The 18,287-nt window shown below is 39.3% G+C and overlaps 1 protein-coding gene across 1 annotated transcript; it reads left to right on the plus strand.

Annotated features, from left to right (window-relative positions):
• The first annotated feature begins 1,523 nt into the window (after positions 1–1,523).
• LOC128356216 (sortilin-like) lies at positions 1,524–18,261 on the plus strand. The gene is made up of 20 exons (XM_053316694.1): positions 1,524–1,780; positions 8,480–8,542; positions 8,648–8,721; positions 9,065–9,167; positions 9,304–9,465; positions 10,313–10,386; positions 11,272–11,321; positions 11,406–11,533; positions 12,078–12,222; positions 12,500–12,655; positions 13,238–13,350; positions 13,640–13,742; positions 13,901–14,069; positions 14,186–14,370; positions 14,464–14,653; positions 14,943–15,059; positions 16,529–16,637; positions 16,899–17,011; positions 17,099–17,225; positions 17,310–18,261. Exons 1-20 carry the CDS (start codon positions 1,550–1,552, stop codon positions 17,322–17,324), a joined length of 2,427 nt encoding a protein of 808 aa, XP_053172669.1. The 5' UTR covers positions 1,524–1,549; the 3' UTR covers positions 17,325–18,261.
• Positions 18,262–18,287: the final 26 nt, after the last annotated feature.

The following is an 18,287-nucleotide window of genomic DNA, read 5'->3' on the forward strand; positions in this document are numbered from 1 at the left end:
TATGTGATCAAGTTATTCAAAATCAGTTGACTTGTCTTTAATTGCTGTTCTAATAGCTTGTTTTTCCAAAGAATGCCATTAAAAAAGCAATGACCAAGGTTTTTTTTTTTGGCATTTTAAAGATGTAAAAGAGAAGTTGGACATAAGGTAAAAATTAAAGGGCGTTAAAGTTTTAAGTATTAATGGTTAAATAATTTACAATTCATTCATAAGCCCTTACTAAGAACAGCACTTACATTGCCACTAAGGGGCCTGCTGACTATCTAGACCAAAATCAATTGATCAGCAACTTGTTGATGCTTACCTTGGGGAACTAAAACCCTTTACTAATTACTTAAACTTAGCTTATTAGAAAGTGTGAGATGTGAACATATTTATATACTACAATATTTATAAATAGCATTAAGGCTATACTAGTGGGAATTTTCACAATCTGGCAACCCAAAATGTGGTTTAATTAAGGTAATCTTAACGGCTCTGTAAAGCATTACTAAATAGTTTATTAACCATTAATTAAGCATTTAAAAAGGGTGTATTATTAAAAAGTGGTGCTCAAGTCAAATATATTTAAGTCAAATATATCACAAATTTACCTCAGTAGGCTTTAATACAATAGTAAATGTGTTCTTTTGTGAACAATTTTGTTAGAATATATTTTATATATATTTCATTGTTAATTGTTCTTTTTTAAAATAATATTCAGGATTACATAGTGTTGTGTATTTTGACTGTTATACACCACAACACCAGGGCAAATACCTTGTATAAGCAAACCTACTCGACAATAAACCTTTTTCTAATTCCAAGTAATTGAAATGAAGTATTTAAATAAATATAAACATTTATATTTTTCCTTTAACCTCCAATGAGTTGGTTAAAAATCAAGTTATCCATTGATAAAATTAAAATAAAACTAGTTTGATTCTTATCAGGCTCTAGCTCTATTAATTTGTGTAGCTCCTTAGTTTTCCTTATACTTTGACCTTAACACACATTTAATCATTTATTTGTTTATTATTTTCCCTATTACTAACATTTACCATAGTCGTTTTCACATTTCCCATCTAAGTAGATGCCTATATTATTATTTTGTGTAGTGAGTAATATTCATGACCAGCCTGATAAATTGACTACATTTGGTCAGTTTCGGGGTTCTATTATCTTGAAGTGCTAAAATAATGAAAACAAAGATATTTCATGTTAAAATGTTTTCTTATTATGGGAAACAGGCTCACACTGTTCTTGTTTTTTCGTGTTTCTGGGAACCATCAACGAATTCATAGAATAAGTACTGTATTAGCTGTTTGCTGCTCTTTCCACCAGGGGGCGCTGTAGCACCAGAAACCACTTGACTTATCAGTGGAGGGAGATTTCTGCCAGCCAATCAAATTGCAGGTTATTCTAGTCCTGACCAATCACCTGTCGCGGTGGATGGGCCGTTATGGAAGATGCATTTGGTGATGGGGGGGGCCGGTGGGGAGGAGGTTGAGGTTTTGGGACCAGATTAGTTTGTGTCGGGAGTCCAAAGTTGTGCAGGCTCGTTGTAAACATGATGTCCGTATGTTGCTTTTTGGCGCTCGGGTTGTTTTCGTGTGCGCTGTGTAGAGATGGAGAGAAAGGGTCAAAGCTGGAGAGACTGCAGCCGGACTTCAGCAGTGATGAGCAGCACACACTTAGTTTGAACAAGTCCGAGGTCTCGAAACGCAGCGCAGGACTGAATGAACAGACATGTACAGGTTTTCCTGGCGTGGAGTCAACCCTGCCAAACAACACCCATACTGTAAGTCACTATTTCACTTTTTCAAACCGTAATTATTCAATTAAACTCAGAGAAAATGAAATAAAGTGAGTGTTTGTGAGCTACAGTTGGAGTTCTCTCAGTCCGAAGCACATGTAACTAACTCACTGTCATCAGCCTCCAAGACCTCCTCATATCTCACACTCTCCAACAGAAAACTTTTAAGAGCATTTAATACGAAATGATACCATGCATAATGTCTTGTGTAGTTATGATTTGATAGCTGTCTGTGGTGTGAATGAGGATAGAAGTGAACACCCGCAGTAGGCTAAATCTTTCTTTATGAATACCAGAGATGAAAGAGTTAGTCGATTAATCAAACTATTAAAAGTCAGTTATAAACTTAGTGCTTTTCTTTGTGTTTAATTGTAGCAGGTAAAAGGACAATATTTGGGTTTTGGACAGTTGGTCAAAAAACAAAAAACTATTTGAAGACATTAATTGGTGCCACAGGAAATTGAAATGGATATTGTTTCATACATTTCACACATTTTCAGGCACTTCATTGACCAGATGATCATTGAAAAAATAATCAGTGCATGAATTGATGACAAAAGCTATCATCAGTTTTCAGCCCTCAGAACAGAATATAATCCAATGATTATTTTCTCGAATAATTGATTAGATTAGAAAATGAGGAAAAATGTGTTTCTCAAAATGGGGTCTATAAGGGAGTTTCAGGGGTCTCCAGCAAAAAAGTAAAGGAATCATTTATTTGACACTATTGTTTCAGCTATAAGTTACACCAAAACAGAAAGTAGCCTGTGGCTGTTTCAGTCATGGGACACTTCATTTAATAAAACATCTAAAACCAAAAATCTTAACAAATAGAAGCCCGATGGCTAAAATGTGTCACTTTAGATGTGAAAAAGTTTGTAAATCACTTTCATAGAGGACTACTAGAAATATTAATATTTAAGAAGCTTGAACAAAAGATTTGTATCTTTTCTTGTCTTAAAACATCACTGAGAATGATTCCTTAATGATCTGAATAGTTGCTGATTAATTGTGTTTTTTCAACTAATCACATAATCAACTAATCGTTGCAGCTCTAAATATATATATATTTTATGGTAGTGATTATTCTGGTGATTAGTCTACTTCCTCAACTTATCTTTTGGTCTTTAGAATGTTAGAAAATAGTTTACCAGACTCACATTGCTTATTTCATCCAAAGCTAATTCACAACAGTACAAAGTTGGAACCAGACAGCTTTTGCTTGAAAAGATGACATTAAATAATCAGCCTATCAAGCTAGTTGTTGATTCATTTTCTGCTGATCCATCAATTGTTTCAGCTCTACTTACACTGCATTGGATTGATCTGAATTAATGTAGGTCTTCAGTCCAGGTCAGATCCAATACTGTCAGTGTTTGAGGAAGCAAAGGATGCAGGATGGATGGAGTTTATATATTAAGTTGTGTTGAGCTAGTCTTGTACCAGGAGTATGTTGGAGGAGTCAGGTACATACAGAGCTGAACTTTTGAAGAGGGACAGCTCTCAGGTGTTTCTCTTACACACCAGTGATTTAAGAAAACATTTACCGCGGTGACAACTTCTCTCCAAAGTAAAACTCACACATCCGAAAGTCGATTTAACACTTAGCATCTTGTGTTTTTTGGCCTTATCTTTCTCATTCAGCCCTCTTGAATCCTCTCTCTTTTTGGCCCTTATCCATTATTGTAATAGATCAAACACCTTCTGTTCTTTGAATACTGAACAGCCCTACCCCTACCACTACCCCTACCCCTAATAGGAAGCACAAGTACAAACCTGATGTCCAGAGGAATGTTCAACACTAACTACTTTCTCTGCAGGACAGCCCTCCTGTTGTGTGTGTGTGTGTGTGTGTGTGTGTGTGTGCGTGTGTGTGTGTGTGCGTGTGTGCGTGTGCGTGTGTGTGTGTGTGTGATGGAAGAAGTGGACATTACGTCATCTCTGTGGCTCAGACACCTGGACTAGCTTTTAAGCATGAAAACGATTCGGTGTGCTCACAGAGAGCAGACTCCTCCCGTCTCCTCTGGGCCCTTTTCCCTCACAAACATTCCCCGTGTTGTTTCTGCTGAACTCCATCTGAACGCCAGCATTATTTGTTTGTTTTCTGTTATCAAAAATCTGCATGGCTAGATCAGACAAAGTAGTACGAACATTTAGATCAGAAGCACACACTCTCTTTTCTAGTTTGCTCGGTAAACGATCAGGTCAAAAAAATCTAACCTACTCTTATGTTCCTCATCGCCCTTCTTTTCATGCTAGTTTATGTCTGATAGACTACAGAGAATGTATTTTGTAAGCCAGTTCCAGCTTTGCCTCATTTTTTCCTTTTTTTTTGTTTGTTTGTGTGGGGTTCATTTAGCTACAAACTCGCTCCATCCTGTCCTCTATCCCCTCTGGCCAAAAAAAATGTAGAGAAAAAACATGTTCTGTTTTCAGGGTGAAGCGTAGCTGGGTCACGGCCAGCTGTTGGAGCACCAAGAAAAGCAGCAGAGTTGATGTTCCACATGGTGGGAGAGGGAGAAAGAGAGAGAGAGTTATGGAAAGAGTTTGGATTTGTTGATATACAGGGAGGCATACGACGAAATAAAAAATAAAAAAGCAAAACTAGAAAGGCACTTGAAGACACTTGTAGATGTCCAGGTAAACATTTGTATTTTAAAGACCTCAACTTCCTTCATGGAGGACAGACAAAAGGATCAAGTGTGTGTTTAGTCTTGTGTTTTGCATTTGAAAGTTTTCATGCAAACAATGAATATAATGAATGAGTCTGCAAAGAGTTGTTTAAAGGGGCACTACATTATCAGTTTGTCACATGGTGTTTTACTTTCCAAAATTTGAAAACGTTAAAAAAAACTAAAAAAAACACCCAGATGATTTCACCAGGATGATTTTAGATACAGCTTGAGACTTCTTTTATATTTTTACCTTAACACCTTGTTTTAGTTTCAGGCCCCGCAACTTCACTGTTTTGGTTCACTCTCACGGCTCTCATCTCATAGTTTCCAACTATGAGATGTGAGCTGGTTGAACATAGTGGAACATTTAGCAGCTAAAGAGACAGGTGATTTATTCAGTAGGTTAGCCGAGGCCAATAAACGGAGGCCAATAAACGGAGAGCGAATATTGGACTAATATTTACCAGGTGGACAGAAACATGACTCCAAATGAATGCTGATGCTGTCCATAGCTTTTGGATGAGTAAAGAGACAGTTTCAATGTTATAAGGTGATAATAATGCCAAAAAATGTTGTTATTGCAGGTTTAATGGAAACAGGAAAGTGTTGGCACATGGAGTTTGAACTATCTGGGAGTTACTCAGGCAGGGAAGGTCTAATGAAAGACGTTATTGAGTCGCATTAAGGGAAATGTAAGATCCAGTGTTTTTTGGAGTTTTTTGGAGTCTGGATCTGCTGCGTTGATTTTGACCTTTTGTCTTTTCTAACCATTATTTTGTAGACTACATGAGTAATCCATTTCCCTCAGCTAGCCTGCCCTTCTGTTCTAGTTTTCTTTAACAATGATAATCCATGAGACATAACTGTAAATGGTGCCCCAGTTTATGTCTGCGCCCACCAAAACTGAGCCCGGCATCAGTCAATTGGCCGACACAGCTCCGTGTGTTAGATCAGAGCCTGAGTGTTTGACCTCCTCTTCTGATGTTTTATGTGTGTAAACACCACTGAAGCAGAAAGGTTAAAACCCAGAGCAAGAGAGAATAAGGAGCTCATTGTGCTGGCGTCTGACCTCCGAGAGACGACTTCACTGTGCTCTCTCCTGCCAGCAGTGTGTATTACTGAGTCTGCAGGATATATTTGTGTGTCTGTGTGTGTAGTTTTACAGCAGTGTATGTGATACTTGTTGCCTTCCCTCTTCCACTTTGATAAAACAGCAGGTTTCACTATAACTATAACTCAGTGCTCTCAGCCGTTTCTTCAGCTGGCTCGCCCGTATAGTGTACTTGTTGATTGTTTGGGTTTCGGTCTCAGTGAACTTTAGCTGGTCAAGTCAGCATTTGTCCAGTCGGGGTTTTAGAAGAACAGATGTGGAAAACACCCTGCTGGTTAAAACTCAACACAGGTGTGAAAGCAACTGGCGGAAACATTTGCAAAGGTCGGGTTCCAAGACAAGACACAACATGAAACCTGTTGACCTGTAGTGACCTCAGCTGGGACTGTCATTGTGACCTGTGATCAAGGTTTTAAACAGGATTTCAGGAGGTCATGTTACTGAAAAGGTGGCTTGTGTAGTTTTTTGGCCAAGATAACTTTTCCCCACTGTTCCTTTATGTCTTATAGCATTGATTGTATTCTAATTACATCCAGATTAAGTGTGTTTGTATGTGGTCAGGGTGCAACTAACAATTATTTTCGCAATTGATTAAACTGTTGATTAGTTTCTTGATTAATTGAGTAGTTGTTTTCTCTATAGAAAGTCAGAAAATCAATCAATTATTTAAATCAAATCAATCAATATTAGAATATCATATATTTTATGGAAACATAAACTCCTAATATACACAAACCTTGCCTCAAATGACCATGATAGGTGTAAAGTAGGACAAAAATAAGATTCTGTTCTCTTTGATGGACAAACTGTGTAATGCCGGACACTATTTCATAATTCACATGTATGTCAGTTTGATGTTATTTGACTCTATCTTCAAATAGTGTTGTCTTGCATGTCTTTTAAAGCGAGAGAGAAAAAACTGTTAGCACTCTGTCATAATGCTAAATAGAGCCTGACTGATCTTATTGTATTGTCTTATTGTTTTTATTATATCTTTTAAAGCTACATAAGCAATTACATTTGCTTTTCTTCTGAATTCTCAATAACGTTGACCAAATACAGTGCACTGATGTAATTTTATATAATAAAGCTTATTGTTAAAAAGTAAAATATCATGCCTCCATTACATAGCTTTATTGTGTTTGATAACCACATTTAAAGGACCATTGCAAAAAATGTGTGTTGGGCGCACAGGTGGTCGAGTGGTTAGACCCCTCGAATCCCGATCGGTGGTCCTTTGCTGCATGTCACACCCCCCTCTCTCTCACTCATGTCTACTGTTGAATAAAGGCATCTATGCAAAACAAAATCTTAAAAAAAGAAAAGAAAAGTGTGTTAATGTATTTATTCTGAAGCTGAAATATTATCAGTATCGGCCCCAAAAAATCCAATATCGGTTGAGCCTTAATGCTAGACAAACATGCTAAACATATTCTAAAAAGCCAATTATAATCTAAACTATGCTTAATGAGTCATAATACAGCACTGACAGACTAAGACCAGGAAATGGCTTTATTTCATTATTAAAACAACTGCTGTTTCCATTGTTTTGACAGCGACCTGTCACACTGTGAATTGTTTGTGTATGGTGTGTTTGGATGGGAGGACAGATAGTTACTCACTTATTTTGTTATCTCTGCACACTGTTACATTGATCACATTGATAGATAGTGAATTTATGTGCACTGAACTTCAATTGTTACCATAACATTAACAGTTTTGGGAGTAACGCCTGTATTAGGTAGATGAAAAATGGGAGTGAGAGGAAATATTTGGAGAGAAAAAGAAAGTGACACAGTGTTCCTTGGGCAGATTTAAACCAACAAAATTTCAGTTACATGGTGCGAGACTGTCTGGAGGAACAAGACACGTCATGCTCTATATTTTTTTAAACTGATCAACAGCTTGGATAGATGACTGCAAAGGAAGGGAGGAGAAGTTGTCAAGCAGTCAAGTGATTAAAATATGAAAGAACAGATGGATGCAGCGAGGGTGTGATGAAGTGATTCATGTGGTGGAGGAATGATGGAAAGTTGTATTCACACACTTGGACAGCCAGGGCCAGGCTGCTTTCCACTGGACATATTTACAAAGAGTTTCCAGCAGGCAGACCTGGCCGTCTCCTGTGGCTTTATAGAGCTGTGTGCGCAGACTCTGCAGGGCTGGGTCTCACCTTGTAAACATCTCTGTCCCAACAGCAAAGGAGGAGGGGAGAAACCTTCCTTGTACTCCACAAATACAATGTGGATTGTAGCTGAATACGTCACTCAAATGACCAAACACTTGAACGTCACTCTGGATGAGCAGACTGGAATGTGTGTTTGCAGCCAGGACACAAAACTCAGATCGAAACTCTTTCTGCTCATTAGCCATAATATTATGTAACACTGAGTTTTTTCAATTTTACAATTTTACAGTAAACTTTTAATACTCCATCATCTGAAAACGTGATAAACATTTTTATTTATTGTTTATTGAAAGAATGTAATTAATTCAGCCTCCATGTACTGTGTGTGTGTGTGCCTTTGTGTATATGTGCTTGGGACATGAGTGACTGTCTTGTTCTCTGGCCCCAGCTTTGTAATTTAGGCGGGAAAGTAGGTCACACATGCAGAGTGCATCCAAATGGCAGAGTTAGTTTGGACAGTAAGAACAATTCATTCTGTGCTCCCGGCTGTCATGTCTAGTGTGCAGCAAGTGACAGTAACACATACACACACACAAACTCTTTGCACTTATGCATTGATGCTCATGTGCTGCTGTGGTTTTTTTACATACAAATGTCTCAGATTTTCTTAATCATCATACATCTTCCTAAATGATTTTGCCAGAAAGACATTGAATATTTTCTAAAATCTACCACTTTTATTGCCTTATTTTTTTCTTCTTGTATTCCAGTTCGCCTTCAAAGTGAGAACCATGGGTTCCCTGTCACTGGCCTGGGTGGGAGATGGATCAGGGGTGAGTTTTTATCATGTGCATGAAAATATACATAATTGAATAGGGGGGGGGGGGTAAGAGTAATGTTGTAAGAAGTTGTGTAATGCCTGCACTCTCCTCTTCCAGGTGTTGCTGGTCTTGACAACATTTCAGGTGCCGTTGTTCATGATGCGTTTCGGCCAGTCTAACCTCTACAGGAGGTGAGAAATAGTAGAAAAGCCAATGGTTGAAGGCGCACTAGATGGAAATGGAGCAGTAAAATGTATTTGTCATAACTGTGGAGCTGCAACTAATAATTATTTTCTATTATGAAGTCCTAACCGAAAAGCCAATATGCAACCGTAACTATCAGATATTCAGTTTACTCTCATAGAGGACTAAAGAAACCAGAAAATACTCATATTTTAAAACCTTGAACCAAACAATTAATTGATTATCATATTGTTGACAATTCATTTTCTGTCATTCGATTAATCAGCTAATCATTGCAGCTCTACATAACAGTATTCTGAGGGTCTAACTGCATCTTTGTCACTGTGCCAGTGAAGACTACGGGAAGACGTTCCAAGACGTGACTCACCTGATCAACCACACCTTCATCCAGACTGAGTTCGGTATCGCTATCAGTCCTGACCACTCCGGCAAAGTGAGTTATTTAGGGAAAAGAGTGTTATTCAACGTTATTTACAAAAGAAGCAAACTCTTCACATACTGACTACATGCCTTTATTATACTGTTATAGGATAGTGTTCCTCACTGCTTCTGTCTGCGTTTGGTCTCAGGTCATCCTTACTGGCGATGTGTCGGAAATCGGGGGATTTCGACTGTTTCGCTCGCAGGACTTCGGCCTGACATTTACCCCATCTGATCTGCCGTTTGAGCCCCTCATTCAGATGCTGTACAACCCAGGAGACTGCAACGCACTTCTGACGCTCAGTATCACGGTAGCAGCATTCATGCCCTAAAATCTAAAGATACAATCCAGCACTAGATTCTTAATTGCAACTTGACTTTATCTGTTTTTGGGTCTTCCAAACAAAACAATCCATAGATTTCAACTCATCCAGAACTCAACTGCACCAGCTCTAAGCAAAAACATCAGACCATATAACTACCTGTTGTTTTCAGAATACATATCAAAATCCTCCTTTGAGATTACAAAGCACTTGCTGGTCCGGCTCCAAAGCGCATCTCAGACATGCTGTCAGTTTGTAACCCCAGCAGATCTCTCCGGTCACAAGGTGGAAATCTCTTCCATGTGCCGAGAGCACTTTCAAAGTTTGGCATTCGGTATTTATGCACGTTAAGAATGGAACAATTTTGTAATGACTCAGAAATCTCAGAACACAAAAGCAGGAACTCAGCAGTAGCAGAGAGTCTTCTAATCAAGCCCAGAAAAACAAGCATAGGTCACAAACCAGGCAAGCAGGAAAAGCCAAGGGGAACAGACAAAATCTTCAACCAGTAGTCAGACAGGGTAAAAAAAAATGTATAGGAATGCTGAATAGCACTAGACAATCTGGCAAAGTGTAATTGAATCTAGGCCAGTATATGATGAGTGACTGATGAGGATAATAGGATCCAGGTGAGGAGATAAGCGGGGGGAACTCAGGTGAGAGGAATGAGGTATGTGTGTGTGATTTCATGTGAATGTATGAATTATGTTTCTGTTAATTGGTTCTTTTGTATTAGATGGTGCTGTACAAATAAAATTGAACTGAATTATTTATAACTGAGTACTCAGAGGTCAACACTAAACGTTTCCCTCCTTTCATTGTCTGTGACCATCAGTTGGACCTGTGGCTGTCTGAGGACTTTGGCACCACCTGGAGGAAGATCCATGACAGTGTTTGTTTGGTCAGATGGTGAGAATTGTCCTCTAAATGTATTTAAACACACAAGACTTGGGTTCTGTTTGGAGGTACATATATTTTAGATGGCATAATGAAGGACCAAGAAAAATCTTAACAGATACTTAACTACTTTTTATTTATATCTATCATACAATCTAGTGGAGTATGAACCCTCAGTTACATTTTATACACCAGTCGTCTCTGTGTGATTGATTTGGAATGTAAAAACAAGTCAAAGCTGTCCATCACCAGCAGGGTGTGAAACAGCTTTGTGTCTGTTTGGTTCCACACTGCCTACATGTGCATCTTTGTTTTTGGTATAACAGGCCTATTTATGTGTGTGTATTCATTGTCCGCCATTGTTATTCCAGCTGTCTTTCTCACCGCAGTTTGGACCACTTGCCTTACTCTGGTTTCATTTGAGCACCAGAGTTCACATGAGGTTGTGGTGTCGACCTGCGGTTGTTAGCGCTGCATTGTGGGAGCACTGTGATAGCTCTGCGTGACCACAGCTGTCATTTAGGACCTAACCTAAATTGACTGCAGAGCGAGGGAGCCGAAGCTGCTGTCAGACTGAATCATGAGTCAGCAGCAGCATTCTTATTCAGCCCACAGTCCTTGAAACCAGCAGAATCTTTGCAGTTGAAAACCTTCGCCCCCTTTGGCAGCAAACAAAGCCAGAGGGGGCCCTGGAGCACGGCCCGGGGGGTCGGTGTGTGCCTTGCTCACACAGCACTTATAAGAAACCACAAACATAATCTGTGATCTCTACAAATTCCAAAAAATGAATTTACATTTGAACTTTCAAGTGGTTCAAAATGTGTGCACAATGTGAGCACAATTAGACCTTTCCTTTCCCAAAATCCTTCATTTAATGTCTTTTTCTCACTCATACAGGGGTCCAAAAAACAGCATCTACTTTACAACAAACTACAATGGATCGTGCAGTAAGTAAATGCAATATAGTTATCCACATACAATACATCTACAATTCAGTAATATATCCAGTAACACCACCCTGTCTCTGTCAGATGAAAAGGGAATGCTGGAGTTAAGGAAAACGGCAGACTACGGTAGAAGCTTCCAGACGATCGCAACAAGAGTTTATTCTTTTGTACTGGGAGGGCGCTTTGTTTTCGCTTCCATCATGACTGGCACGGTATGTGTGTGTGTGTGGGTCTGAGCAGGAGCAATAGCTGCTTCTAAGAGTAGGAGCTGCGTGTTTCCGTTTCACCTGATGCAAACAGAATCTCTAATTAGGAGTTGGTGCATATTTCTTCATCTGTTTGTTTATGTGTATGAAGCTTCTATGTGGACATAGATGATAATACTTTTCACACCTAGATGTTGTGTATATTTTCTCTCTTAAACCAAAGTGGTATCAAGCCATTCAAATATTATTTTTTACATATTAAACTTCTGCAACCACCCCAGTATCATGCAGCTGAAATGATATGATCTTTCTGGATTTGTGGGTGTACCACTGACCCTGCAACATATCTATTGGATTTATGATCTCACTTAATGTGCTGCATGTCTAACTTAAATTGTGTACACGTGTTTATTCTTATGTGCCCTTCAGCTTTTTCATCTCATAGTGAATAGAATAATAACTGTATAACAGACACATGCCTGCATATTTCCCTTATGGTTATAAAACTAGAATGTTCGTATGTGTGTTTGTGTATGTTTGTGTGTGTTAGGGTACAGAACGTATGATCCATGTGTCAGTGGACGGAGGCCAAGTGTGGAACATGGCTCAGCTTCCTAAAGTCAACCATGAGCAGTTCTACTCCATCCTGGCAGCCAATCAGGACATGATATTCATGCATGTGGACGACCCTGAAGGTCAGAACCAGTTATGATGATGCTGATACTGATAATTGATGTGATGTGAATGATGAATAATAATTAACATTAGTGTCGATAACACAAAATAACCCTGAAGCAGATATCCTGCTGAAGTGTCCTTAAAAAAACACTGAGTGGCAGCAAGTTTCTCTGTCATCAGTAAATGTGTTGCAGTGGAGAATCCAAATCTTTTGTGTGTGTGTGTGCGTGTGTGTGTGTGTGTGTGTGTGTGTGTGTGTGTGTGTGTGTGCGTGTGTGTGTGTGTGTTGAACAGACTCTGGGGTTGGAACCATCTATGTATCAGATGACAGAGGAACCGTGTTCTCCAAGTCTCTGGAGCGTCACCTCTATACTACCACAGGAAGTGACACTGACTTTACCGCCATTGCTTCCCTCAGGGGCGTCTACATGACCAGCATACTCACAGAGGGTGGGTTAACACACCGTGTAATATGTTGTATGTGTGTATGTATAGGTATGCACATGTAGGTATGTCTACATGTGTATGTATGTGTCTATGTATATCTGTGTATGTGTGCATGTATGTTTGTATGTGTGTATACATATACAATATCCTTATTTTTATATTTATCCTTATTTTGTGTAAACGTGTTTTGACTGTGACATAGCCTGTTCTGCACTCCCTGTCTTGTGCCGGGTTCCAGTGAGCTGGGTTTCGAGCCCCCAGATCTGGTTGCACAGCCTTATGGGGGCTCGGAGTTCATCTCACAGAATTGGGCCACTCTCATTGTGATGTATTGTGTTTTTGTTTTTGTGTAATATATGGAAAATTTAAATAATAAGAGGAAGGAGAAAAAAATAAATAAATAAATAAAAGAAAATGATTTACTTGATTGATGAACTAAAACCTATTGTTGTAGGAGATCAGTCAAAAAACTTGTTAGCAGAAGTGTTTTATTGTCTGTAGTTAAACGGCTTAAACATGCAGAATAACACATGTACCATGGTCTGTAGAAGTCATTGTAATGCATATAATTGTGTCCCTTCATAGATGGTGCTGTGGAGACAGTGATCACCTTTGATCAAGGAGCAAAGTGGCAGACGCTGCGCAGACCACAAAACAGCCATTGTGACACTGAGACCTCAACTAACAGGCCTAATAGAGTGAGACACACATATATACATACATACTGATTATGTTTTATTGTGATATGAATGTATCCTTTATTGTTTATGAAATGTTTTATGTATGTGATGAATGATGGAATTGTTCTGTTTAACATAATGAATTAATTAACCTGATCCATGCAAACACACACTCTCATTGTCTAATATATCTAATGTCCCAAAAAGGCTTTCTCCTTTATGAGTCATTATATTCATGTTACGATGAGTTTCTGCAGTGTGGGTGTGACTTCATACCAACATCATCCTTATTATTGTGTATTTACAGTGTAGACTTCACATCCATGCCTCCTACAGCACCACCATGAAGATGAATGTCCCCATGCTGCCTCTCTCGCAGCCCAGTGCTGTTGGCCTGATTCTTGCCCATGGTATAAAACACACACACATGCATATACACACACACACACACACACACACACACACACACACACACACACACACACACACACACAAAGCTGTTTTGATACAGAATAATTTTACTCCATGGTAAAATTTCTCATGACACTATCTCCCTGCCTTCCTCCAGGCAGTATTGGAGACGCAGAGTCATCTCTCTTGCCTGACGTATTTGTGTCTGATGATGGGGGCTATTCGTGGCTGTTGGCCCTCAGGGGTCCACATCATTATGCTATACTGGACTCTGGAGGCCTGCTGGTGGCTGTGGAGCACACCAACTCACCTGTTAATCAGATTAAGTGAGGATAAGTGATTGTATTGTATTTTTTTATTAAATATTTTTAGCATATGTCAGCTTTAACATTTCTTTTTTGCTTGATGGGCTCTTTCCACTTCTCGTCCTCTACTCTCTCAGGTTTTCCACAGATGAAGGGCAGTGCTGGCATACATATAACTTCACCAGTGACCCCTTTCACTTCAGCGGTATGGACAGTGAGCCCGGCTCGCGCTCCATGAACGTCAGCCTGTGGGGCTACAGGAACGACTTCAGTAAATGGGTGGTGATCACTGTAGACTTCAGGAAGCTCCTCACCAGAGATTGTGAGTATGTGGGAGAGGATGGGTGATGTTTGGTTGGTGTTGGGGCATGTGTGCTTTTACTTAGTGTGTCTGCATGTGTATATGTCTGTGCAGGCAATGAAGGGGACTATGTACAGTGGCTTGCTCACTCTGCAGACCCTAGTGGATCTAATGATGGCTGTGTGCTGGGCTATAAAGAGACCTTCTTACGCCTGAGGAAAAACTCTGTCTGCTGGAACGGCAGAGACTATGCTGTCACCAAGCAGCTGTCCCCCTGCTCGTGTACAGTGGATGATTATCACTGGTACGTCTTTGTTCCTTCCATGTCATCTTTGTAATTTATGTGAGAGACTGACAAATAGATTAAGTAATTTCTTCATCCTGCATTTAGTGTGATCATGAGGTTTAGCTAAGTAGTAGGGACATTGGACATTTTATTTCATGTGTATGGAAAAGAAAATGTAGGGTTTGAGGTTATCTAGTGGATTTTGGCAAAGTTTTATTGCAATGCTGTCCAAATTGAGCACAGACAGAACCATACAAATCCTTTTCCCTACCAGCATTAGACAGTGTGTCTCTTTTTGTTTTTACAGTGACTTTGGATACTACCGACCAATGAACAGCTCAGAGTGTGTAGAGCAGGAGAAGTTGAAGACTCGACCTCTGGAGTTCTGTTTAAATGGAACTATCGAACAGCTACAGACCAGTGGGTGAGGATGTGTGTTTTTATCTTTGGTCTTTACAGATTTCACACCCTGTGCTTTCACTCACTGTTGTGAAATAAAAAAAATACTGGCAACAAAACCGCTTTGTTCAAGCTGCAGTTTAGGAGCCAAAAAGCTCAGATTTTAAAGGGAATGAAACACAGAAAATAAAGTGATAATTGTACATTGTTATGTATGTGACAGGTCTTCCCACTGTGCGTTATGCTATGGATAGCTGTAAGAAATGATGAACACCTCATTTCCAAAAGCCTTAAGTCTATTAATTAACTGAACACAGAATGTGGAATGTATCACCATTTCTGCACATCTGGACTTGGTTACGCCAGCTGTTAAATCCATCACAAAGTCTGAGTGTAAAGTATTTCCTTAGTAACTACTAGCTACTGTAGTTTCACACTATATCAGGTTGCACCATTAAAACTTGAGAAATGTCTTATCTAATAAACGCTTTAGTATTGTGTAAATTGGTTGCTAGGGAACATCTGTAACAGCATTTAATAAGAAGCAACTAACTAGCTAAAAAGGAGCATGCCACATCTGTAGTATCGCAAGCTGTAACATAGTTTTAGTTTTAGATGCCAAAGGATAACATAAACTTAGCTTTCAATCCTTTGTGCATATAGGGTGTTTTTTTATAAGCGTACCTGGAGAAATATTTGGGTTTTAGTATTCATACAGTTTACACTGAGAGGCTTTCTGAGTTACTTAAAGATCAAAGTGTCAAAGCAAGACTCTGAAAGAAAGTGTAAAACAGGTTATAATGCTTGCATTGCAGTAGCTCCTCTGACTCTACATCAACCCTCCTCTCACCCCAATCTGTGGTATGTTGTGGCAATTTTGCACTTCCACTCTGACAAGGAGGAACAAGATAAATGTCCTTCCAGTATTGTCACTCTTTATAACGCATGCATACAGACTCAGTGTCTGTGTTAGACAATGAATGAAAAGGCGAAGTCAAAACACACACTCTATAGTCATGAAAACTCCAAAGCATTCTGTCACTTTTAGAAAAAAATGATTGCTACATCAACCAGCTCTTTGTTTGTTACTGTGCAGAGCCGCTTCTGCCTCTGCACACTGGCTGAGAACTGCACGTTGAACTCTGTCTTGCTTTTCCGTATCTGGTATTGTTGTTTCTGTGGCAACCTGCCATTCTCTGATTTCCTTTATTGTTGGCCTTTCTAAACAGTTTACATTTTGCACATTCCCTGCTCACACTCCATGAACCCATGAATGTAATCAGACTAAAGTGCTCTCAGTTAAATGTTACGTGGTAAGATACAGAATAATTAAACATGGTTACAAGCAGTAACTGTATTCAAACAAGTGCAGTAGTATTTGTAATTTCAGGTGTATATATATCACTTCTTTGGTCTTTTTGATCATGCTGAACCATGTCCCCTTCACTGAGTTTTGTCTTGTTTCTCATGTCTCTCTGTCATCCTCCATTTAAGCTACCGAAAGATTCCAGGAGACCAGTGTGAGGGTGGTTTCCAGCCAGACAGGAGGGAGACTGACCTGAGGAGGATGTGCACCAGCAATGCCCTTCATCCAAATTCTCTGGTCAGTGATGCTCAGTTAGAGAATTCTGTAAATTTGGACATATTGAAGAGGGAAACTTCTGATCTTCACCATGATCAATACTGAAGGTTAGGGTTAGGGTTATATAGTTATAGCATGTGGGTTATATAGTTATAGCATGACATCAGTCAGCAGTATAGTCTGAATCACTGTTTATTTATAACTAAGTGATGCACTGAGGGTTGTTTTTGACGCACTGTTTCTTCACAATTTCCTGCCTCTCTCTTTCTGTCATTCTGTCAGACTGAAACTGGTTCAACAAACACAGCTGTCATAGTGATGGTTGTCATAGTGATCCTGCTGACGAGCGCCATAGCAGGCGTTTGGCTTGTGAAGAAATACGTCTGTGGAGGACGGTCAGTTCACCACATTTCATACACACCAATAACACTGAACATATTTTTCTTCTGTTTGTCTGTAATATGCAGTTATGTCTCCATCAGGTTCCTTGTGCACCGATACTCTGTCATGAGGGAAAATGTTGAGGCTAATAAAATTGAAGGAGTCGATGATATTGACGCCCACTACATGGAGACAGGAAAAGCACAGTACAATGAAGATTCAGATCAGGTATCTAATACTGTGTATAATGTCCATTTTTATTGGTAGGACTTTGTGATTATCAATTAATCAATTACTTCTGTCTCCTCATAGGACCTCTTAGAATAAGGTGGAGATTTCGGCCCACTCCAAGGCTCTTCAAGACTAAATTTAACACAGTCTTTCCTGATGCCTGGACACTCCTGTTGTTCCCACGTGCTGATTAACATCTGCTTCTCAATTTTCGTTATCACCTGGCGGCTGGAGGACCCAACAGCAGCAGGGTGACTCTCACATTGCTTCCTTGTACCAGTTGAGGATCCAAACAGCAAAAAAAAAAGGCAAACTGGTGACTTGGGGAGGGGGGACTAAACCCAGTGCAGGACAGAAGAAGGCTCTGGGGCCCCTGGAGAGCTTTTGTTGTTTCTGTCACAAAGAGTTCTGTAAAGACTGTTGAGTCTGAATATGTGCTCTGTATGTTTCCTTTCATGCTGATCTAAGGAGAGATGGCATTTCATATGTGTGATGCACCGCAGATGCGCAAAACAGAAGACAGGACTTTGAGATATATAGGCTTCTAGAAAATGTTATAAAAGTATGTCAGAATTAGGGAGCAACCAAGCAATAGAACACAGAAATTAATCAATAATATGTTAGCTCAAAGTCTGTGTGTCTGCTGTCAGTCAAGTAGGTTTTTTTTTTGTACTCTGTAAATGTAAAACTTGCTAAATGCAGCCCTGTTGTGCAGACCATTTAAACATTCATTTTATCAGTTTCACCTGTCTCTAAAATTGGGCAGTAGCACATTTTTAAAGACTACTCACCATTCTTATGCTTAGAAGGGAGCACTTTTCATTTTAATAGAAATGACTGTGAGTAGTAGTACACCTTAAAATGTTATTTGTCACCATTTTTTTTTACCAGTAATGTTTCTGTTCTTACCATATACTGTTTTTGTTTTTTTTTGTTTTTTACAGATGAGTAGTTTTCAACAAAATCCCATCAGGCGATGCACTTTATATGTTCATAACACTAATTGCTTTTGTTATGTAGCCATAATAGATTTGTTATTTCTTATTTCACTTTTTTTTT

Source organism: Scomber japonicus, chromosome 3, assembly GCF_027409825.1.
Source record: "Scomber japonicus isolate fScoJap1 chromosome 3, fScoJap1.pri, whole genome shotgun sequence".
NCBI classification, from domain to species: domain Eukaryota; kingdom Metazoa; phylum Chordata; class Actinopteri; order Scombriformes; family Scombridae; genus Scomber; species Scomber japonicus.

Coding starts and splice junctions, on each gene's coding strand:
- LOC128356216 (XM_053316694.1), top strand. CDS start 1,550: ATGATGTCCGTATGTTGCTTTTTGGCGCTCGGGTTGTTTTCGTGTGCG. Junction 13,743..13,900: donor TGGCCTGATTCTTGCCCATG/GTATAAAACACA, acceptor GCCTTCCTCCAG/GCAGTATTGGAGACGCAGAG. Junction 16,638..16,898: donor CCCTTCATCCAAATTCTCTG/GTCAGTGATGCT, acceptor TCATTCTGTCAG/ACTGAAACTGGTTCAACAAA.